Source organism: Phascolarctos cinereus, unplaced genomic scaffold (assembly GCF_003287225.1).
Source record: "Phascolarctos cinereus isolate Bilbo 61053 unplaced genomic scaffold, phaCin_HiC Scaffold_5;HRSCAF=322, whole genome shotgun sequence".
Lineage (NCBI taxonomy): Eukaryota > Metazoa > Chordata > Mammalia > Diprotodontia > Phascolarctidae > Phascolarctos > Phascolarctos cinereus.
The window spans coordinates 446,675,485-446,699,505 of NW_027555958.1; the positions used below are offsets into that span (position 1 = coordinate 446,675,485).

Here is a 24,021-nt window from a genome sequence, read left to right on the forward strand (position 1 = left end):
TGGCTTTTTTCCCAAAGAGGCACTGTGGGAGTTGTCATTGTCCCCCCCCCTCAAGGTGCAGAGCCACCTGTGCCAAAGCCCCCTTGGCTCACCTCCCCTGGAGCATCAGTCTCGCCTTCACTTTGCCTGGCTTTCTAATGCCCCCCAACAGTCCTGGTCCAAGTCTGCTGGGTTCTTCAGCTCCGAGAGGAGTGCCTGAGCAGCCCCTGATCTCCACCACCCCGATCCCTGCCTCACTCTTACTGCCTATTCAGCATCTACTCCCTCTTCTCCATTTCCACACCACAAGGGAAGATCAGAAATAATGTACCAGGGGAAAGTCTTTATCCATGAGTTGACAGACAGCACCAACCCCTGGGCTTTCCGTGTTCATCACTAACCCAGGAGCCCAGGTCTAACCTAGCTCAGGCTCCGGCAGACGGGCAACCCCCCTTTGAAGGTATCTGGGCCAGTCTTGAGGATGACGGCCTGCCTCTGGGGGCCTGGCAAGCAAGGATCCACGGAGGGTTCCTGCAGCCCGACAGGAAGGCCTGAGGTTTGCTTCCCTCCCAGAAACACGGTCGGGCACTTGACCCATGGAATGAGTGTCACTTTGGTAGGGGTGGGGGGGGTGGCTCAGCCCCAACAAGAATAGGCCAGCCGGGAAAATGGCCAGCAGATCAGCTCAGCTTCTGTCTCTGGGGGCTCTTCTCAAAAGAAAAATATGCTTGGGAGAGGAGGGGTGGAGACAGGGAGCCCAACTGAGGAAGGTATCAAGGCTTCCACCATTGACTGTCCTTTCTGCCCCCCCCAGGGAGCCAAGAAGCTGTGCCCCCAGTGTAACACCATCACAGCCCCCGGGGACCTGCGGCGCATCTACTTGTGAACCCAGATACCAGGACCAGGCGTGAGCCCGCCCCCAGCCCTGCTCACCCACCACCCACAGAGACAGACACACGTGTACACAGGCGTGCACACAGGACTCTGGAGCCAGAGTGGAGGGTGTGGAGCAGCCCAGCCCCCCTCCTGCCCCTGCCCCACCCAGCCCTGGCCATCTCTGTCCCCGCTCCTGCCCCTGTGTGTCTGCAGCTGGGCGGGGTGGAGCGCTGGGTCTGGGCAGACACACAGATGGACCTGCACACAGGCCAGACAAGCACATGTAACATAGACCCTGTATGTTTACAATGTTGTGTAGAGATGGGATGGACCCTCCCTGCCCTGGCCCTGCCCCCTCCCCACCCTTCCCTGGGTTGTAGGTTTTCTTCTTTCTTAAAGGAGGCAAGGAGTAGAGGCCCCAGCCCTCGGGGAGCCCCAGCCCCTTCCCCACACTGGTTCCCTGTGTCTGCCAGTGGTGGTTTCATGTTCAGTGGTGTATAGTTCTTCACTCGGCCCAGGGGCCGGCGGCTTGAGGAGTGGGCTCTGACCCTATCTGTTCTGGGGCTCACGTGGTCACTGGTCAGTGCTAGGGACCAGGGCTGCTTATAAGGAAGGAGTGGGAGTCCCTTCCGGGGCAGTGACCCTCCACAGGGGAGGGGCTGACTGCCCTGGCCCTGGCCTGCCAGCCCCTGCCTGCCGGCTGCCGCGGACGCTGTGCTGTGATGCTGTGTCTGTATATCCTCTGCCAAGGTACTTGTCCTTCCTGTTTGTAAACTACATTTGACATGAATTAAACCAGTGTACGCCCATGTCTAGCCGAGCCTCAGCCTCTCCCTCAGTGAGGCTCTGGGGCCATCTCTTCACTCCAAGCCAGGGCCCAGGAGCTAAGTCTGCTCCTAGGCACTGGTGTCGTCTGGGAGAAGCTCAGAGGAGGAGGCCAAGTCTGGGCCCAAGCGCATTCAGGGCTCTTGGTCTAGTTTCTGAGGTGTTAGAGACTCCCATCGGGAGGGGATACTTGATAAGCCAATGACAGGTGTGGTTATCTGAATGCCCAGTGGTGCCCCACGATGCTCCTGACTGGGCAGCCCAGGCCAGTGGGAGGGGCATGTGACAGCCCCTTACAGAGCCACTAGCCCAATATATGACCAGGGCAACTCCTTGCCCAGTCTGTACATGTTTGCTCGTCTGTAGGATGGAAGCCATGGGGTCACTAGCCAAGGGGGGAGGGCCTCGCCCCAGGGACTGCACAGCTTTGCCCTCTGCCTCCAAAAAAACAAACATTTGCAGTCATCCGGCTCCACATACACCCCAAAGGGTCACAGGCGCCACTTTCCCATCTGGGCCAAGTCCAAACCCAATTACCATTGAACTGCCCAGGTCTGGGGTGAGAGGTCAGTGGAAGCCTGGGAGCAGCCTGATGGATGGGAAGATCCTGACCTTAGCCACCAGGGGTCACCTGAGCCAGAGAGAGAAGGAAGACAAACAGCCTCAGATAGATTGGGGGTCAAGGAGGCCTAAAGCCCCAGAGATCTAGTGACGGAGGCGGGCTTATGCCACTTACGCAGGGTGTCCAGGCCAGCAGATAAAGGGGGATGAAGTTGGGGCAATAACGCTGGGCTCTGTCCCTGTGGCATCTGCGATGGGGTGGTCACACTGCCGGGTTTAGACTGCTCAGTGGCTGAGCAGAGGCTCACAGGCCAGGGCCACAAGCCTTGACTGTCCGTGCCATTTGTCAGGTGCTGGCCCAAGGGCACAGTAGTGGATTGGCCCAGGGTCCTCTGAGTTCTGAGCTGGGCACTTCTCCCTGCCTGCCATAATGAAGGTGCCAACAGAAGGAGCTGGCATTGGTCAAAGGGCGCTTTCTGGGGAGGACCTTCCCCACAGCTGTCCCTGCCCTCCTGCTTTCAGGCTTCTCTGGCTCCTTGCCAAATTAATGTTGGAGGGTGGTTGCATTCAGGGGCTCAAGTGCAGTCCATCTGAGGACAAGCTGAAGGAGCTGGGGCTGGGTAGACTGGAGAACAGAAGTCCCAGGAGGGATCTAAAGGGCTGCTGTGTGGAAGAGCACATTAAATTCGAGGGAGGAGGTAGGGAAGGCGCTGCAAAGAGGCAAATTAGAATTTAATGTCTGAGCTATCCCAGAATGCAGTGGGCTGCCCGTGGGACGGGGGGGATGGTCTGGTTTGTGTGGTACGTGTTGGTGCATTGGGTGCCTCCAGTGTGCTCGGGGGGGAGGGGGTGCTGAGCAGGGCATGGTTCGGCTGGGACCCACACCTTGTGTGCCAGCTCCAGCCTGAGATCTCATTCATCACCCCCCCAACAATGGGGGATGCACTCTGGCAAAGCCTTTCCTTCCATGGTATGGATTTAGGTGGACAGAGGCTCCTTGGACCCAAGATGGGCCCTCCACCTTCTCAGCAACCCCTGAGAGTGATGCCCATGACCTTGGAGCTGGGATCATTCTAGCTGCTTCATATAGGACCCCAGTCCCTCTCCCTCAGCCCCCCAACTATCCCTTCTCTGCCCCGTTTCTTGGCAGGGAACCTACGGCAGGCACCCTATCCATGACTTTGGGCAAGTCTCTTGTTTTCTGGGCCTCAGCTGTTTCCCTATCTGTAAGAGGCTGAATAGGGCCTTTCCACCCCGCTAAAGATGAATGGGTGTCAATGGGGATCTTCTTTCCTCTCCCAATACCCACTCCCCCCAGCCCCAGTTCCTCCGCCTGTCCTGTGGTTTGGGCTGGGAGCTGATGCTGCCCTCCCAATGGGACTGCCATCTTCTCCTGCCTTGTACCAGGGCTGAAGAACTGCTACCCCAAGTCTAGGCCCTGGATGCTGCGGGACATGAGGCCTTATTCCACAGTGTATGTATGTGGGGAGGCGAAGGCCCAAAAGGTACCCACACCCACACCCACACCTGCTACAGAACCAATCCTCAGCCCAGACTGACCCCCCAGCTCCCCAGGACTCCAGCCTAGGCAAACGTGCATTGGGCAGCACTGCCACCTGTTGGCCACATGTAGGAACAACACCAGGGCAGAGGCAGCAGCACAGTCTGGAGAGGGAGCTAGAATGTGGAACTAGAAACTCCAGGTCAAGGGATGCTAGAGGGCTGGCTCACTTCCCGGACCCTAGCATGGCCACCCAGACCCCTCCTTTTACTGATGTGGAAAGAGGCTGAAGTGGGTTCCAGATTCCCCCAACATCACACAGCAATGACTAGAATTCATATCTTTGTTCTTTCCCCTACCCCACACGATGCTGACATCTCCCTCGGAGCTGCTCACCCTCCTTCCCCCCTCATATATGGTGGCTGGCCACACCCAAATGGCACCTTGGAAGGTCTCCAGTGGAGGGCCCCAGGGATCTCAGGACCCTGAGTTGTTAAAGGCATAACATAAAGGATAACATTTTCATCAAATCTGCAAGTGACACAGAACTGGGAAGAAGGGAGAGATCATACTGGAAGGATGACAGGGTGCAAGAACACCCTGCCAGGACTACAGTACTGGACCAAATCTAGTTAGAAATTCCTAAGGAGAAATGGAAAGTCTTACACCTGGGTTCATTAAGTCCAAGACAAGAAGGCGTGTTTGTCTGATCAGACTTGAGGGGTTAGAGGGCTGCCAGCTCGGTGAGCTGACACAGCAGCTGAGAAAAGCACAGGGCTGCATCCCCACTAGAGGCGATGACTGTGGTGACCTGGGCAGGCTAGGTCTGCAGGATGTGCCCAGCCCTGGACATCACGGGTGAGGAAGGATATGGATGGGCTGGAGCACAGGCTGGGAAGAGCCCTGAGCTCAGGCCCCGTGAGAATCAACTGACTCCTGGGAAGAGGCCTAAAGGGGTGGGGAGGGGGGAGACAGGGTCCCTGCCTTAGGGCCTGGAGAGGCCACGAGGCAGTGGGTGGATGAAGAGACAAAGTGAGGCTAGATGTCAGGAGAAAGGCCCTAACAAGAGTTGTGGAAGAGGCCGCCTAGGGAAGGGGGCAGCTGCCATCAAAGATAGGATGTGAGAGAGGGGGTTCTGGTCCCGTTCTGAGCACTCCGGAGCTCTTTATGACCAACACTGGGTCAGGCACAGATTCAAGATTACTGAACTCCAAACTGCAGCTCACTGTGGAGTAAAGCAGTGGAAGGGAGAAAGGCCCCTTGAGTGGTCTGGCAAGTATCAGTGAAGGAGGTTCCCCCCTAAAGCCTGGCCAGCACCCACGGCCTCCCAGGCCTGAGTCCCACATGCCTCTGGGACAGCCTTTCCCTACTTGGGTCAGGCTTAGTGGGCAGGGGTCCACAAGCCAGCACTAGCCCATCCCCCAAGCCACTGGGCTACAACTCCAGGCCGCCTTTACGGCTGGAAGCCAAAACCGAGTCAGAGAGGCTTGGAGTGAGGAAATGCCAGCCAGTGTCCCCCACCGGTTCTGCAAGCTTGGACTGGCCCAAGGCCCTACCCAGGTGCAGCTGCCATCATCCCCAAAGCCTGCCTCTGGTCTTCATCTGTGCACTTTCCTCCTGCTGGAGTGGGAGAAGCAGCTGGGGGAGTCTGGTCAATAGCCTGACCAGAAGGCCTGACCCTAGGCCCTCTCCCCAGCCTGTGCTCACTGCCACCCCCTGGGGCTGGGGGACAGCCAAGGAAAAGGGAGGAAGGTGCTCCGTGAACCTCCTGCCCCTGAGTGGGCCGCTGATGCCGGCCAAAGCCTGGCTGGCACCCAGGGCGGAGAAGAGCACAGGGGTCCGGAGAGGCAGAGTCCAGGCTGGAGGGGGAGCTGACTTTTATTTCTGGGCAGAAAGGGCAGGGGGGCACCCAAGGGGAGCCCTCACATATGCACACAATTGTACAGGAACGAGAGGCAGAGGCTGGTATAGTAGGTGGGGTAGTCCCGCAGGTGGCTGACGTGGGCCGAGGCCGAGAAGTCCACGGCCCGCACCAGCACCTGCTGCTCCAGCCGGGCCACCACCATGTGCTCAATGTCACAGGCCCGGATGATTCGGTCGGCCTTGGAGTAGAGGTAGAGCTCGGGCCAGCGTGATGACTGCTTCATGAGCGCCTCATAGTAGTTGACATGGAAGATGGCGGTGACCGGGGTGAGCAGCAGCCGCACAAGGATGGCCGCCAAGGCAAAGGTGAGGAGGAGGAAGATGCGCAGCACCGGCCGCTCGTTGTCCAGGATGGTGGAGAGGGCCCGCACGGCCCCCACCAAGTTGCTGTTGCCAGGGGCGCTGTCAAAGATGGTGCCCACCACCCGGAGGTGGCTGAACTGGCGGTGCGTGTGGATCAGGTCGATGACGTAGCGGTACAGCATGACCCCACCGTTGCTGAACACATGGAAGAGGAGGGGCTTCTTCTCAATCTCATAGTCAAAGAGCAATTCCAGAAGTTTCTTGGCAGGGCTGCGCAGGGAGGGAATGCCGAAGGGCTCTGCGAAGAAGGCCATCTGCCAGGGAGCGGTATAGCGGATCACGATGCATCCCTGTGGGGCACAGACACCCCCCCCCCAACCCACAAGGTCAGCTCCAAAGCTTGGCCTCTGCTCACTGCTCCACCAGCCAAGAGCCCAATGGGGGAGAGGCTTGGGGGAGAGGCAAAGGCCCCACCCACCCGCCCACAGGAGGGAGCCGACCTAGAAGGCCAAAATCCACAGCCCCGGAGCTAAAGGCCAGCTCAGACAGTCTAATGCAGCCAACCACCCCAAACTGCTGGCCTTCACACTTGGCCAGGGGCTAAGGACTCACTCTAACCCACTGAGCCATGAGGGGTAGAGACCCTAGAAAGCTGGAGACTGAGGTAAGTTTGAGTCTCTGTGATATCAGAAGGCTGGGGAGGAAGCCTTTCAGAAGTTCAGTTCTGCAAACACTAGGTGCCCACTCTTTGCAGACGGAAAGTCAAAATGAGAAGTAGGTCTGTCCTCCCAGAGCTTGTAAGTTTCAGGCACCAGCAACAGTCCAGTTTGGGGTTTGTTCTTTTTTTTGCAGGGGAAGCCCCTGAGACACAAAGCCCATGTGGGCCAGGGACCTGGTGTCATCTGGCTCAGTCTCTTCCACATCCTGGAGAAACTCTCGGGAGACGAGCCTTCAGTTAAGCTCCTTACACTGAGCCGTGCCTCCTCCCCATCCCCCCACAGAGGGGCAATCTAACTCCTTCCACGGATCTCCAGAGGACTTTCCCATTCCCCCTTCTAGCACTCTCCTGGCTCAACAGCCTTTCCTCAAATGACTCCCCAGGGAATCCCTTCTCCATCCAGGCGCCTGCTAGGATCTCCTTTTGGAGAAAGTCTCCCTGACATAGGCCTGAAGCTGAGGTCCAAAGTGCTCCTCTCACCGCCATCACATGGGAGAAGCAACCCATCAAGACGTCTGGATCTTTTACAGGGTAGCTACTGTCTAGCCTTCACACATGTAGCTCGGCTTTCAGGCCACCTAAGCACGGAATTCTATATTTACCCTCAATAACTCACCCAGCCAGGAGGAAGCCAGACCAGAAGCCAGCCTGGCTCCCTGAACACGGCCTTGTCCTGAGCACCCAGTGGCCAAAGGCTGGGCTCCTCCTTCTGGGGTCCTTGGTCGCACCCTCTTATCTGCCTCCTCTCTGTGTCTGTCTCTCTCTCCTTTTCCCTCTTCCCCTCTCTCTCTCCCTCCTTCCTCTCTGTGTCTCTCTCCTCCCTCCGTCTTTCCTTTCTCCTCTGTCTCTGCCTCTTTCCTTCTCTCCTCTCGCCCTCTCTTCTTCTCCCTTTCCTCCTCTCTTCCTCTGCCCCCCTCCAGCCTGGTAGCTGTTCTTGCTTTACCATCAGACCCCAAGGAGCAGCTCAGCTTTCCTTCCCTCCTCCCCACTCTGCAAGGTCCCTGACATCCCCTAACCCTAAGCTCCTTCCACAGACAGCGGCATCAGGCCAAAGGGACCATGCAAGGAAAGGGTGTCCACACTGCGTCAGACAGGGATCCTCCGAGGGCCCCAGCGCCTCCAGGACGCCTGAACCTTCTCTTGGGCACATCTTGGGGAAGAGGGGAATGCTGCAGAATGAAGCCAAGGCAGAGCCGCCCCCTTCACCTCCATTCAAAATGTCCAAGAGGCAGGGCCCTGGGACCCTTGGTCCCAATCTTGCCCTGGTCACTAATTTGCTGTTACCACTTACACAAGACCACCTTCAGTGAGTCAGATGTGTTTAGATTTCTGTGGATAAGCCACTTCTCTATTCTGCACCTTGATTTCCCTCTCTCCAAAGAAGGAAAAGTTGGAATTCGAAGCCTGCCTTACCCTTAGCAATGGAGAGGAAGGCACTGCTCCTGAGGCCCTATGGCCTCCCAGGAAACTTCTGGCTAGATAGGGTTCATCTCCAGATCCAACACAGCAAAGCCTGGCAAGCCCCACCCCCAGGACCTACTTAAGCAGCCTTCCTAATCCTTGGCGTGCCCCAGTCAATCCACAAACACTTATTGGGCATCTACTATGTGCCAGGCCCTGGGGAAGTTGTTTGTCTCAACAGAAGAGTCCCTGACCTCAAGAAGCATCCATTCTATCAGGGGACACACCACGTCCAAGGTAACTTGGGGGGGGGCACAGTGACTGGGGGATCAGAATGGCCTGCTGTAGGAGGGGGCTCTGGGCCAAGCTTGAAGGGAGCAGAGGTGAAGAAGTATTCTGAGCAGAGGTGTGGACAGAGAAGGGGAAGGGAGGCAGCAGAGAACACACCCAAGCCTACACCCTTTCCAGGACCCCATGAGACACAGACAGAAGGGGAAGGGAAAGAGAGACCCAGGTCCTTTACTTAGTGAAGCTGTGGGAAATTCTGCTCCCTAAAAACATAGGGCTGGGATTTGAGAAGGCCACTTCCCAAGGGATCCCTGAACCAAGAAAGGTCCAGCCAGGGACTCACTGGGCTGAGGGCCTGTCAGTCATCGATGCCCTGCCCAATGAGGGGAAAGCCTGAAGGGTCTTTTAGCCACCAGGAGCTCGTGGGGGGGTCATTTGATGGATCTGACGGGGATCAGCATGAACGGGGATGGGGTTAGTCTGCCTCTGGCCCAAGAGGTACGAGTGGAGGTCCCCGGCCCAGGGCCTGATGAGAAGCAGCAAACAAGCAACCAGTGAATGGGCTTGGGCCCAGTGTCAAGATGCAGGGAGGCTGCCAGCACCAGGAGGGCCGGGCACCAGGAGACCAGGCACCAGAAGGGCTGGGCAGTAGGAGAGCCGGGCCCAGGAGGGCCGGGCACCAGGAGGGCCGGGCCCCAGAAGGGCCAGGTACCAGGAGGGCCAGGCACCAGAAGGGCCGGGCAGTAGGAAAGCTGGGCCCAGGAGGGCCAGGTACCAGGAGGGCAGCCCAGAGGCCCCACTCCCAAGCTGAGAGCGAGGGTCCAGGGCCTACATGAAAGGAGTGTAGTGGTGACTGGGGAAAGGGCTCTACATTCCATCTTTGGGCCTCATCAATTTGTTTGCTTCCTGGTAAAAATGCCTTTCAAAAAAAATCCAATCTTGTCTCAGTGGAACTCATAGAAAAACTCTGCCCAAGACAAATGAGGAACTGGAGGTCAGAAATGCTGAGGTCTACCCAGGCCCTATCACTGATGAGCTGTGTTACTATGAGCTAGCCTCTGCCCCTCTCTGGGCCAATTGCCTCATCTGGATTAGGTGAAGACCCAGGAGAAAAGCACAGGGCAGGGTCAAGGAGGCAGAGGCTTGGCCAGCCTTGGAAGAGAGAAAACCTCATTACCATCATAAACACAGACTATTTCACAAAGCTCTGGGAGAAAGAAGAAACCAGCAGGCCCAGAAGAACAAAAATCCTAGAATCTCAGGGCTGTACAAGGGTCAAGCAGCAAGTGTTGGGGAGCTCACCCCACCGGAGGCAGACCAGGCCTGGTGAGGAAGCTCCAAACAGTTATGTCCTTAGCCATTTCAAGTGGCAGGAAACACTGTCAGGGTGACCTTGTGTGTGCCCTTCAAAGCCACCCCTTCGTCCAGTGAGCTGCTGCTCAGAGGCAGCCAAGCCTGGGGAACAGGCCAGGCAGGGCAGAGAGCAGGGGAAAGCTGTGCCTCCCTACCCAGAAGCATGGCGCCAAGGCCAGGAGGCCCCCTCAGCAGAGGATGAGGGATCTTCTGCCCTGAACTCGGCTCTAAGTCCCGTGTCTTTAAGGAGGAGCTAAGACCAGCCCAGCCTCAGCCACTCCCCAGCACCCTTTGGCCTGGCTCTCAAAACCCGCCAACTCTGTGGCTCCTGCCTCCTCTCCTCCCGCTAGCCTCCAGCCAACCCAGCTCTTGGCCATTTCCCTGACAAGCCCTGCCCTTCTCTCTCTCTCTCTCTCTGGCACTAGCTCATGTGGCCCTCTCCACCCCCCACCCCTAACTGAGATGAGAGCTGCTCCCACCCTCCCCTTGGAACTCTGGCTGTTAGCAGGCATGCCGTCTGGACCATCTCCCATCATTAAAGCTCTCTGAAGGCAGGACCTGTTCTTTTCTCCACAGAGTGCCAAGCACAGGGCCCTGTACACAACAGGTTCATAATCAATGCTCTCTACACACGGACATGAGCTCCTGCTCCCACCTTCCCAGCACAAAAAGGAGAAAGAAGTGGCCAGGCTGGAGCCTGGGGGGTCCGTCGAGGCTCCCTGGCAGGCAGGAAATAGCGATGGCCACTCACTCACCCTGTTGAAGTAGATGGCACTGTACTTGGACAGGTTTTTGTCTGTGCATCCTCCCCAGCCCAGCAGAATCACCACCGGCTGCTGATTCCCTCCTCGCTCCCTTCTCTCTGGGTCTGCACTTGCTTCTGAAACATAATCCAGGTCAAGCTACAACAAGCTTCCCCTCAAGAAAAGAGATTAAATGTCAGGATGTGGCCCTGGCCCCTCTTCCCACCAGCCTCAGACCCCACTCCAGAATTACATGAGTGCCTTCATCAGGAGGACAAACGTGCCAGGACCTAAAGCTGAGAGGGCCCTCATGTCCAACCCGGAACCATAAGCTTGAGGTTGGCCAAGCACAATGGTGCCAGGAGGCAGAGAAAGGCAAGCGTCACCGCCCCCTTTCACAGCTCTCAAAGAGGTGAGCAGATTTGCCCAAGGCCACACCGTGTTCGTCAGTGCATGGAGGGGTGCTGAGGTCCATACCCCTGTCCACTCCCGACGCCCTGATCCAGCACTGTCCATTACACCATCCTCAGCATTGCTCATCTGCTCATCCCACCTCCACCTGGGGGGCAAGGGTGGTCCCAGGGCCTGCGGCACTCTGGGAAAGCTCTTCCTCACATCCCTCCTCCCCAGGGGCTGCACTGAGCTATCAACACACCCTCATCAATCATAGTGACAGTGGGTCAATACACACTTATTAAACACCTACCATGTGCCAGGCACTGTGCTAAGCCATGGGAATACAAAAAGAGGCAAAAGACAGTCCCTGCCCTCGAGGAGCTCCCAGTCTAATGGGGGAGACAACATGCAAGTGTGTACAAAGAATAAACAGGAAACAATTAACAAAGGGAAGGCACCGGACTTAAGGAGGGCTGGGGAAAGCTTCCAAGAGAAGATGAATTTTGCCTGGGACTCAGAGGGAGCAGGGAGGCAGAGATGAGGAAGAGCATGGCAGCCGTGGGGGACAGCCAGAGAAAATGCCCAAAGCCAAGAGAGGGAAGGTTTGTTGGTGGGACAGTCAGAAGGCCAGTGTCACCAGACTGAAGAGGACACGTCAGAGGATGAAGTTTAAGAAGGCCAGAAAGGTTTAACAGGAATGCATATGTGGGGAGGGAGGTGGGGAGGGAAGGGGAGAAAAATTTAAAACTCAAAAGCTTATGGAAATGATTGTTGATCATTCAAAATAAATTAATTAAAAAAAAAAAACAAAAAGAAGACGACCCGAAAGGTAGGCCGAAGCCAGGTCACAAAGGAGCATTTTGTTTTTAATCCTGGAGGTGATGGGGAGCCCCTGAGGTTTGATGAGTAAGGGGGTGACTTTAGGAATTTCACTGTGGGGGCTGAATGGCGGATGTATTGCCACTGCCTAGGGGAGGCCAGTGGCCACCTCCACCATGTTCAGGTGGTGTCCGACACCCAGCGAAAGATGCTGTCCTGCTGGTTTCTCTTATTCTCCCGCAGCCGTGCCAACACACTCCTGTCAAAGTCTGCCTTCTGAGCGTCCTATGCCACTCAGCACATGCCTGACTTTTTTTAAAATTCAATTCAACAACCATTTTAATAAATGGTTCCTAACACATGAACTATGAGTCGCTGGTGACTTAAAGACAAAAATGAAACAATCCTCATCCTAAAGAAGCTCACCTTCCACCACAAGGTTATGGAACATAAATAAGATGGCCCACAAGGAAACTGCCAAAAGCAGGTGGTGATACACGCTTCAAGGCCATTTCAGAAAAGGCCTTGTGAAGGAGGTGACGGTAGAATCATGCTTCGAAGGGAAGCCGGATGGAGATGAGGAGGGAGGATGCACCAGACGGGAGAGGAGGGAACCATTTGTTCAGAGGTTCAAGATGAAGTGGAAGACAACCTGCAGGCCATGAGGGAAGAGCTGGTAGGTCTGTCTGCTAGAAACAAAGGGAGAACGAGGGGTAGTTCTCACAGTGTGGCTCATGTGGGTACTCTTGTGGCCCACAACTGGGATCATGGTTTTAACCTCGTCAGGCCTCAGATTCCTCAACTCTCAAGTGAGTGGATTAGATTAGATGACCTCTCCATTCTGTCTCTAAATGGATAATCCCAAGAGGGTCTTCTAGGAAAACCTTGGGCCTGACTTTTGTAAACAGCCCTTGGAGAAACATTGCAGAAACATGTAAGCCTGAGCTGTGCAAGGTGCCTGGGATACAAGGACTTAGAAGAGAGGCCAGGCCCTTCCTAATGTGATAAGGAAAGAGGGGATTCTTGAGAACAAGGGCGCTAAAGCCTGGAAGGAGCTGAGAAGCAGCCAATTAGAAAAGGATCCACCTCCATCTATGCCTATATCTTGCGGTCATGTCTCCTGTGCTTCTTTGGCCCTGGCTCTCTCCAAATGATGCACAGAACTGGGATTTGGCGGACAGAAGGGAGCTCAGCAATGTCCAGTCCAACCCACACCTGGCAGGAATCCCCACATGTCAGCAAGCGGCCATCCAGTCTCTGTTCCCAGACCTCCAAGGAGGGGATGCTTACCACCTCTCAAGGCAGCCCATGCCATCATGGGATGGTTCTCATTAGTAGAATGTTCCTCCTGACAAGCCTCAGTTTGTCTTCAGTAATATCACTGTGGTGGTCAAATGGAGGATGGACTGCCATTCCCTGGGCCAATTCAGCAGCCCATGTGGCCACTGTCCTGCTTCAGCCCTCTGAAGTCAAGTACAAGGACCCCTCTTCCACAGGATAGCCCAATAGAATGCTTAAGGCCTCCTGTTTTCCCTCCTCCAGGCTAACCCTTCCCAGTCCCTTCAAATAATTTTCACATAGCATAAACTCTGGGCCCTTCCCCCTCTCTGCTAGCCTCCTCTGGCTGGTTTCTGGTCTCTCAATGTCCTCATTAAGTTAGGTTGTCCAGAACCGACCACAATCCTCCAGGTAAGGTCTGATGAGAGCAGAGGACAGAGAGGGATGGTCACCTCTCTGGTTCTATATGCCTTGCCTCTTTTCACGCAGACTGAGATGAGAGGTAGAGAAGCTAAGACCCTGTTTTACAAAGCCTTCCGTAAGAACATGAGCATGAGGAAAATGCCCCCCACCCCACATTTCCTTGTTGAGCACAAACACACACACACACACACACACACACACACACACACACACACACACACACACACACACACACACACACACTCTCTCTCTCTCTCTCTCTCTCTCTCTCTCTCTCTCTCTCTCTCTCTCTCCCTTCCTGGAGAAACCAAAGCAGCTTCCCCAGAGGTAAGAAGGGTCCCTCCCTTATTGAGTTCCAGTGGCTCTCCCAGGACAGGGAAGGACACCACCGCCAGACCAGACAAAGAAAGGACGCCACCTTCCAGCTTTTGATCAAGATTTATAGGAGCCAGGAGTGGTGACCTGTAAGCTTCAAGGCTCTGTCAGGAAGGGAGTCAATAGATCAGTCACTGACCCCCGGACCAGAGGAGGCCAGCACACTCTTGGAGAAATTAATGGAACCCCGAAGTCTGGCAGTGAGGGGGCGGCATCCCTGTGGGTGCTGCCTCCCTGCCAATGGCTTGGCTCTCTTTGCAAGGTTCCTTCCTGAAGTTCCTGGCTAACCCATATGCAGACGCAAAGGGCACCCTGCTCTATGATGTGAGCCTCTAGATCCAAGCCATGAGGATGACAGGCAGGCGCAGGGCTCCCTCCTCAGTACACAAAGTCCTTTCACGTGCCTTCACCCCAGTGGTGATTGCGCCCACTGCACAGATGGGGAAGCTGAACCTCCAAGAAGAGGTTGGGTGGAAGAAGAGACAGGAGCAGGGACAGGGTGAGGAGGCTGGAGCTGTGCCCAGGTGAGGCCGAGAGAGGGACAAGAGGCTGAAGAGAGTGGGCAGCTGGGCAGCAGCAGAAGGCATTCTCCCCACCCCTCCCACTCATTTCCTGGAGGTTGAGGGAAGAGCTGGTGTGAGAAAGAACAGCCCCAGCAAGCAGAGAGCAGGGCAGGCTGGCAGGCTGGTGGTCCCTGCTTGGACACTCACCAGGCTCATCTTGGGGCCTCAGCTGCCTCCTCCTTAAAACCCAACAAGAGACTGATTCTATGACCTTCCTGGAGCAGGGCTCCGCCCCAGCCAGGGATACCAGAACTCCTGGTCTGGGTCCTTCTACCTGAACCACATCTGGCCACCACAGCTGGAGGCAGGCAGACCTGAAGCTCACCTTGGGGCCCTGGGCCAACCTCCCACTTATGTCCTTGGATGAAGAGTCCCAATTTGGCACACTCCATTGACCAGTGTGACAAAGAGCTGGGCCCACAGCCCACTAGGAAGGGCACTAGGAGTGAGGTCAGAGAATCTCACAGATGTGGGATGAAAAGGGACCTCAGACTGATTAAAGAAATGCAAATCAAAATAACTCTGAGGTACCACATCACACCTATCAGATTGGCCAACATGACAAAACAGGAAAATGATAAATGTTGGAGAAGATGTGGGAAAATTGGAACACTAATACATTGTTGGTGGAGTTGTGAAATGATCCAACCATTCTGGAGAGCAATTTAGAACTATGCCCAAAGGGCTATAAAACTGTGCATACCCTTTGACCTAGCAATACTGCTTCTAGGGCTGTATCCCCAAGACATCATAAAAACAGGAAAAGGACTCACACATGCAAAAATATATATAGCAGCTCTTTTTGTGGTGGCAAAGAACTGGAAGTTGAGGGCATGCCCATCAATTGGGGAATGGCTGAGCAAGTTGTGGTATGTAAATGTAATGGAGTACTATTGTGCTATAAGAAATGATGAGCACGCAGACTTCAGAAAAACCTGGAAAGACTTGTATGGACTGATGCTGAGTGAAGTGAGCAGAACCAGGAGAACGTTGTACACAGTAATAGCCACATTGTGAGACGATCAACTTTGACAGACTTAGCCCTTCTCAACAAGACAAGGATCTAAGACATCTCCAAAGGTCTCATGATGGAAAATGCTATCCACATCCAAAGAAAGAACTGTGGAGTTTGAATGCAGACTGAAGCATACTGTTTGCTATTTTTTTCTTCTGTTGTTTTTTGTTTCCTCTTTCTGGTGGGTCCTCCTATTGGTTCTAATTCTTCCTTACAACAAAATTAATGTGAAAATTAAAAAGAAAGAAAGAGAGAGAGAGAAAGAGAAAAAAGAGAGAGAAAGAAAGAAAAGAAAGGAAAAGAAAAGAAAAGAAAGGAAAAGAAAAGAAAAGAAAAGAAAAGAAAAGAAAAGAAAAGAAAAGAAAAGAAAAGAAAAGAAAAGAAAAGAAAAGAAAAGAAAAGAAAGGAAAAGAAAAGAAAAGAAAAGAAAGAGAGAGAGGACCTCAGAGGCCAAGAAGACCAACCCCATCTGAGGGGAAGGGCCTAGGCCCAGGGAGATGAAGAGACATCCAAGGTCATGCAGATGACGCCACTCTAGGCCCTCTGATTCCAGAGCCCAACCTCCTTCCTTGGAACCCCTGGTTTACAGGTGAAGAAAGGAGGGGATGTAGTGAGGGGAAGTGACTTATCCAGGGCCACACATCCAGAGATCTGACCCCAGCCCCCCTCCCTGCCCTACACAGCACCTCCTCTCCCTCTCATGCCACAGTATCCCACTAGCCCATTCAAGTGATCCTGTAGGAGCGGGGCTGGGTTCTAGAAAGCCACTCACATAGTCCTTTCTCCCACCTCCAGGCACACACACCAGGGCCTGCCCTTCAGCCACAAGTACACCACCTAACCCAGGGGTCATAATGATCAAAGAGGTGTGAACGTGCCTGGAAAAAAGGTTTTCCAGAAGAAGGTATACAAACAAGGTACCCTGATTACCCTCCAAGTCCGTCCTGACCAAGCTAAGGGCAGCAGGGTCGAGCAGAGCCAGGAGCAGTGAGGGCAGGCAGCTGGCATTGACCTGACCCCTGCCCATGGACAGCTCTCCCTGCTTCATCCTGTGCCCTTCCAACAGGCTGGACCCCACCGAGGCTAGCACTAGCCACTGCAATCTTCCCACGGTGTGACGTGGAATCACACAGAGCCCCAGATCCTGGACAACAGAAACTCCCCTGAGCCTCGCTGTGGGAATCCAGTCCAAACTTGTCGGCCCGGCATTCCAGGCCTTCCTCTGGATGGGCCCACCAGATCTAGCCAGCACACACTCTTGTGCTCACCCCTAAAGCCTCCTCGCTATCCCCTGTCTGTATTGCCTCACTTGTCCCACACTCCTTGCCTGCCCCTCAGGGCCCAGCTACCTGCTGCCTCTTCCAGGAAGCCTTCTTGGGCTACTCTGGTTCATCCCCCATCTCCAGACTCCCAGAGCCCCCATTACCACCCCCAGTACCTGCCATCCATCCAGCTGGGCCCTGTCTCCTATCGGACCAAGCTCCGGGAGGGCAAGGCCGAGGACCTGTCTGGGCCTTCCAGCCGGAAGAAACACAGCAATCAACAATGCCACAGGGGCCACTCAGATCCCTGGGAGCCATGGAGCACTGCATTACTGCCCAGCTATGAGGTACTCTGGAGAGAGCCAGGGAGGCCCGAGTTCTAATCCCGCCGTGGACACCTGCTACCAGCTATGAGCTTCTGGACAAGTCACGTCCCTCTCTGAGCCCAAGTCTTGCCTTCTGCCAGTTGGGGATGATGGTTCTGGCACTTCATCCGCCACAGGCTCTGTCAACCTCCGGGCTGGGCAGCCCCCGGGGGTGGGCACAAAAGCCCACAGAACTGCAGGTGGTCATCACTGCAATAACCACCAGGCTTCCTCAAAGAAAGCCTGCTGGAGCAAGCATCCAAGGTGGATGATGTCACGCGATGGTGGCCGAGACCTGAGTACTCAGCCTCTGTGCGAGGGTACGGGGGCACCCAGACTAGGGACACTCCGGGGCCTCCTCAGCACCCCCCACTCCAGGCCCAGGGGCCCAGATGTGCCTCCTCTGCCCTCGCCCTGAGGCCTTGGGCCAATCCTCCCTCAGGCCTTGGCTCCTCCAGCATCCTTCCCATTCTCTCTTCTTCCATCTGCCTCCAGACAGGCTCAGCTCATGACAGGCTGAAACAAGCCCACCCGGCCTGTGCCCGTCTGATCTCTGGCAATGGCTGCCATCTCCCCTCAGGCCCCTGCAATCTGCCTTCCATCCCTGTCAATCTCTCAAGGGTCACCCATGACCTCCAGACTCCCAATTCAAAGGTCGTCTTCCATTCTTCAGCCTTTTAGCCGCCTTGCTGGTTTGGGAGCAAAGTCCCAACTAATGACCTGCTACCTGCTGAGTCATTTACTTTATTCATTTCCTCACCCACAAGCATTTATTAAGCACCCACTATGTCCCAGGCTCTGGTCTGGGGACACAAAAGCCAGAGTGGCCGTCCCTGCCCCTAAGCAGCTGTTCTGTCCCCTCTAAGCCTCAGGGTCCTCATCTGTAAAATAGGGGGAAAGGGGGAAAGGGCTGGACAATCTCTGCGAGCCCTTCCTCGCCAGCTCTGCCAAACCCTCCCCCTTCTCAATCCATCGTCCCCTCAGTGCCCAATCTGTCCTTTCAGCCACTCTCAAGGCTTCCTCTCTCACCCATAAGCCCAGAGAAGCTGCTGTAACCTGAGAATGGATTTAAAAGGTCACAGGGAATCTCCTAAGACCCGTCCAACCAGATGGCTACCACCCACTGCTGGGGATCAGCTATCAGCAGGGGCCCAGAAAGCCCTGGTGAAGCCCAGTCCGGCCCGGAGCTGGATGCCCCATGGGGCACAGGTGTTATTTCCATCAATGCCGCCTATGGAAGGGAAGGGATTCATGCAGGAAGGTACATCTGGAAAGGGAACAGCAGTGAGCTGGATTCAAAGAAAGTGCACGACAATGGGATTTCTATTTCTGGGCCAGCAGACAGCCCCTGGCCAGGGGCAGGGGGCACCTGGCAAAGGCAACAAAGAATCCACTTTCCAAGTGTCTTGCAAATCAGATCAAAGGGGCTTTAAATGGAAAAGGAGGAGAGAAGAAGAAAACGGCAGAGGTAGATACAGCAAGACAGATTCCACAGAGAGGAACAGAGCAGAAAAAAGACAAGCAGGAAAGATGCCCAGAAATCCTGGGAAGGAGCCAGGAGTCCCATGATGTGGGAGTCAGCAGGGACCCTAGCAGCCTTGAGTGCCACCCATGCCTGTAACACACCCAACAAGAGGCCTGCCAGCCTCAGCTTGAAGCGATGGAGAGCCCAGCCCCTCGAAGGGCAGACCACTCCATCCTGCCTCAGTGGGCCTCTCTGCCCCTTCCCTCCATGGCCCCTGGTTCTGCTCCCGAGTCTGAGTGACAGGTCTTCACATATCCAAAGGGTACATTTCCCCACCCCATGCCAAGGCATGTTTTCTCCAGACCAGCACTCCCAGTCCTCATGGGACATGGACTCTGGGTCCTTCATCACACTGGCTCCTCCCTTCCTCTGGCCACTCTCTAGCTGATCCACAGCCTTCTTAAGGGGCCCCTAGCACTGAACATCACCGGCCACATGCGATCCGCCTCAGGTGGTAGAGAGGGCCCACCACCTCCTTATTCCTGGACCCCTTAATACAACCTAAGCTCCTTTGAGCTTTGTGGGCAGTCCCATCACCCTGCTGACTCACTGAGCTTCCAGCCCACCAAAAAAAAGGCCGAGTTCTTTTTCAGACCAAGTGTTGTCTAACCAAGCCTCCCCTGGGCTGTCCCTGGGCAGCTGAATGTTTTTTCTATCCAACCTATTGTGCATTTACTGCTATTAGATTTCCTCTCATTAAACATAGCCCAATGCTCTGTCTGGCCCGTCAGGATCCTCAGGTGTGTGGGCTCTCCCTCTCAGCTTTACATCAGCTGCAGATCTGAAAAGCATGCACTTTGGCCTTTAACCAAATCATTAGGCAGGTAAAAAAGCCCAGATCCCTGGGAGACCTCTGCCAAGCTGACATGAACCATTAGCAGTGACTCTCGGAGTTGAGCAACACGACCAGTTTGGAATCCATCCAACTGTGTTCTATCTCTCCATCTTTCCCAAGAGAACAGGTCCCGGCTACTTTATCAAACATTCTGCGAAACTCCAGGTAAATTACTGGCTCTAGCATTTCCCTGATCTATCAGGGAAGTCGGGTAGCTTGTCACAGCGGTTCTTAAGGAAGCTCCCAGCTATTGCAGCTGCTGCTTCCTTTTGGAGAGATTCCCTAGTCACATGTTTAGTTGGTCCACAATTCTCCCAGGAATCAAACCCAAGCTCACTGTCCCACAGCCACAGAAATGCCTGTCTTCCCTTTTTTTGAAAACCAAGTTGTTTGTCCTTTCCTCCCCCTGCCGTCCCCCCACCACTACATGACTGACAGTGGCTCAGCAGTTAAAGCCCCTAGACCGAGGGGCACTCACAAAGGGCAGCTCAGAGCTCTCCATCTCCATACTCATCTTGGGTAACAAATCCATCTACATCATTTTTGTTCTGTCCTTCCCAATCCCAATCTCCTTCATGGAGAAAACAGAAGCAAACTATGAATGGAGCAGCTAGGCCTTCTGTCTGGTCAGTTACAGCCCACCCACTCCCAGAGACGGTCCTTCCCTGTCTTTGCAGTCCTTATAGGGTCTCTGGCCTGCCCTAACTCCCTCCACGGATCCAGTATGTCATCAAATTTTTCCGATAAAGTTCTACCTTCCTGTCCCTCCCCAACACCAACCCTGGCCATTTCTCTGATGTGGGCCCTTGTCACCTCTAGCCTAGACTATTGCCATAGACTTTGGGCTCATTACTCTGCTCCACCTCTTCTCACTCCATTCCAGCCATTACACAGCTGCCAAAGGGATTTTCTTAAAAGTGCAAGTCTAACCATGAAACTCCCCTTCCACAAAACTCCCCTGGCTCCCTATTACCACCAAGGCCAAAAATAAAGCCTTTGCAACTTATTGCACCCTTCACACACTCTTTGGTCCAGTCAAACTGGCCTTGCCATTGCTCTCCATCCAAAGCGCTTCATTTTCCATCTCCAAGCTTTCATCCAGGCTGTCTGTCCCCCGTGCCCGAAATGCCCTCCCTCCTCATTCCTGCCTCTCAGACTCCCTAACTTCCTTCATGCATAAAGCCCCTTCCACTCCGGGGTGCTCATGACTGAGTCTGAAAAGGCAGAGGCTCGATCTAGATTATGAAGGGCCTTAGGGGGATCAGTGGCCCTAGATGGGTTTAAAAGGAAGGGAACAAACATTTATTAAGCTCCCACTATGTGCCTGGCACTGCCCTAAGAGATTTGCAATTATTATCTCATTTAATCCTCACAACAACCCTGGGGCATGGGTGCTATTATTATCCTCATTTTACAGATGCTGCAATTATTAGAGAAGAGGAAAAAGGCCAAGCAGTTAGCCTTGGTCACCCCACTAGTTAGGGGTCCAAGAGAGGCTCTGAACCCAGGGTGACCCAAGCTGCCTCCCAGCAGTGGTCAGACTAGCCAGAACAAGATGTGAAGAGCATTCGGGGCCACACTGGTCACTGAAGGAAGGGATGGCCAAGGTCAAAACCTGCCAAGAGCTTGAGAAGGAGCCAGGGTATGGCCAAAAGGAAATCCCAGGTTGAGGGCAGCTTGAGAAATGGGGGGGGAGTAAGAAAGCAGATATCAACAAGGAGAGACGTCTTTTTCTCAGAATTTGGCTGTGAACTGGAGGACAGAGACTCACAGGGTGCTCTCTCTGCCCCCACCCCAAAGATATCACTTGCTTAGCCTTTGGCCTGCCTGTTCCCTGTGCCCAAACACCCACTCTCCCTGTGTTTACCTTCTGGACTTACCCAATGGCTCCCCATCCTCCCCGCTGGCTTTTAAAACCCTTCGTAACCTCCTCTGCCCCACCTTTCCAGCCTCATTGGACTTTACTCCTCCCTGCCCCCACCCTCCCACACTCCAGAGCAGGCCAAACTGGCCTTGCCTCGGTTTCTTGAACGTGGCACTCCATCTCCTGTCTCCATGTTTCCTATGCTTGGAATGCCCTCCCTCCTTACTTTCTACACCCGACATCATCCCTCTTTGACATGAAGCCTTTCCTGATTCCCCTCCCTGCTATATATATATAGATTTTGTTGATAATGTATCTATGTCCTACTTGCTATCCCCTTAAAATATCAGCTCCTTGCAGGCAGAATTGCTTCAAAATTTTTTCAATCTTTATCTTGGTGCCTCCAGTTGCCTAGCACATAGTAGGTGCTTTACCACAGGTTGCTAACCTTGTGATGTGTGGAAAGAAAGTGGGGGGGGTAGATTCAAAACCAGGTCTTTCCCCCTCCAAAAAAAAAACATTTTAAAGTCAATTACTCTGTCCTGAACATCTCTCACTTAAGGAACTGGAAATCCCACCCCATCCCATAATCACCCAATCAGAGGTCAAAGATGGATCTCGACTCCGGATGGCGGACATGCTGGATGATAAAGTCAAGACCAGAAAAGAGCTTAGTAGACTAGAGTGACATTCTGACTTTATTAAGAGATTGAATAGGAATAAATGTCAAATCAAATGCTTGGGTTACCCCCCAAAAATACAAGCAAACCAGGAAAGGCTGGATGGAAGAAACAACACTAACCCACATCTCCCAAGTCAGACATCTGGAGGACTCAGATCCCTTCCCACTGTGAGACCTTGTGATTGATCAACTTCATCCCTCAATCTCATCAAGCCTTTCTCTTCCTTCCTCAGAGAAGGGGAGTCCTTGTGATGCTCAGGTCTGACATTCTGTCTGGAAAAATATCCAAAGCCACCAGGCTTCTAGGAAGGCCCTCAGACTCTCAGAGCCAGCATCAGTAAAGTAACCAGGCTGACCAAGATGGCAGCAGGGGCCTATGAAACTGTGTTCCCCACAGTCTTGGGCCAAAGTCAGGCAGTCAGGAGACTAAGACCAGGTCTGTCCCAAGCTGCCCCTCAGTCTGGTGTGGTGGACAGAGCCACCCAGCCCTGGAATGGAATCCCACCTGTCCCTCACTCCCTGTGTGACTCTGGGCAAGTCTCTGGCCCTCTCTAGGCCTGATTCCTCATCAGTGAAATTGAGAGGGGGAAGACTGGATGAGCTCTGAGGACCCTCCCAGCTTTAACTGTTAGGAGATCTCAAGGGGCTTGTCAGACATGAAGTTAAAGCTCAGTGTTATTTCTGAGCTCTCCTGTTTCAAGGCACTGTGTCATGACGGAAGCAGCTGTTCCAGCCCTCCCCTGTGGGGCTCTCATGTTCCAAGGCTGACCAGGAACCTGTAAGGCAGGTCTCCTGGTCATCAAGCAGGAACGGGAAGGGAAGATGGGGGCTGGGGCTCTGCAAAGCGCCTAGGGAGGCAAGAGATGCAGGGAGACCCTGCACAGGCACCCATAGGTATATGAGGGAAACCCCACGGATGTGTGCGAGAAGCCCTGAGGGCGTATGGTGGAGCCCCTGCACAGTACGGGGTGCTCATGGGGAACCTGCCCAAGGGTGTATGAAAGGAGCCCTGGGGGTGCTTGGAGCCCCTGCACGGGACTCATGGTGTATAGGGAGACCCCGGTGAGGGGTGCCCCGGGGGGCGTATGGGGGGGGGGCATCTGCACAAGGACCCACGGGTGGATGAGGGAAGCTTGTGGCTGTATGGGGGACCCCTGAAAGAAGTCCCGCCCCCTTCCGCCCCCCCAGCCCCAGCCCCATACCCTGATAGTGCGAGACCGGCTCCGGGATCTGAATGGTCACGTCCAAGTCGGCAGAGCCCATTGCGGGTGGCGGGGACCTTCCCGGATTCCCCTCCCGGGAACCCTCCCTCCCTCCCGGGCCGGACACTCCAGTACCCAGGACTGGGTCGGAGCTCCGCGCACGCTGGGACCCTCCCTTTCCGGTCCTTCGCACCTCCTCTTGCATGGGGAACCGGAAATCCCGCCTCTGACCCAGAATTACCCAATCAGAAGCCAGAATCTCACTGTGACCTGCCTGGGCTTCATGGCAACGGCCCCACTCCGCCCCTTCTCGGGCCGTCGCGTCCGCAGCCATAGCAACTGCGCCCACTCGCCCCTCTGACGTCACGACGTCCCGCCCCAGAGGCCCAGAGAGCGTCGCCATTGGCTGCTGCCCGGAAGCGAGACTACGGATTGGTGATGAGGAGTGCCCATCGGAAGGCTTACCTTCGAGAGGTTGAGGTAAGCAGATGTGGGGGCTCTCTGGGATTGGGGCTGCGGGGGCGGCCTCGGTCTGTTCTCTTCGCTCGCGGCTACACCCGGGCTGACGGAGGCGGAGGGGAGCCGGGCAGGAAGCAAACGCTACCCCACGGGACCTCCCCGCCAGCTCCAGCCCCTTGTACAGCCTGGGAAACTGAGGCTTAGACATTGGGCTGGGCCCAATGCCCTCCTCAGACTGTGGGAGCCGAAAATCCAACTGCAAAAGTATTTAATTAGGACCGAGAAGCAGCAATGTAAATAACTCAGACAGCAAGCATTGACTAAGCGCCTACTGTATACCAGGCTCTATGCTGAGCACTAGGGATACATAAAGAGGCAAAAGACAATCCTTGCCTTCAGTGGGCTCACAGTCTAACAGCAGAGACAACATGCAAACATTTGTGTACAAATAAGTATTGTACAGGATAAACTGGAAATAATCAATAGA

At 54.7% G+C, this 24,021-nt stretch overlaps 2 protein-coding genes across 8 annotated transcripts in view; one reads left to right on the forward strand and one right to left on the reverse strand.

The window, feature by feature from the left end:
- The window catches only part of RNF220 (ring finger protein 220), a 252,301-nt gene extending 250,631 nt beyond the window's left edge, over positions 1-1,670 (forward strand). For all 4 annotated transcript variants that reach the window (XM_020987553.2, XM_020987555.2, XM_020987556.1 and 1 more), the window contains one exon: positions 794-1,670. In XM_020987553.2, the coding sequence (XP_020843212.1) occupies positions 794-865 (72 nt within the window). In that variant the 3' untranslated portion in view covers positions 866-1,670. The remainder of the gene's footprint in view (positions 1-793) is intronic.
- Positions 1,671-5,602: 3,932 nt separating this feature from the next.
- TMEM53 (transmembrane protein 53) lies at positions 5,603-23,382 on the reverse strand. 4 transcript variants are annotated; one of them, XM_078156601.1, is made up of 4 exons: positions 23,076-23,147; positions 21,994-22,146; positions 10,484-10,608; positions 5,603-6,318 (listed from the first exon to the last, which is right to left on the reverse strand). In XM_078156601.1, exons 2-4 carry the CDS (start codon positions 22,013-22,015, stop codon positions 5,665-5,667), a joined length of 801 nt encoding a protein of 266 aa, XP_078012727.1. In that variant the 5' UTR covers positions 22,016-22,146; positions 23,076-23,147; the 3' UTR covers positions 5,603-5,664. The 4 variants fall into 4 exon arrangements, with proteins under 4 accessions (XP_078012727.1, XP_020843216.2, XP_020843217.1 ...); XM_020987557.2 differs by lacking the exon at positions 21,994-22,146 and having other exon boundaries at positions 23,076-23,382; XM_020987558.1 differs by lacking the exon at positions 21,994-22,146 and having other exon boundaries at positions 10,484-10,605; positions 23,076-23,272.
- Between the last annotated feature and the right edge of the window lie 639 nt (positions 23,383-24,021).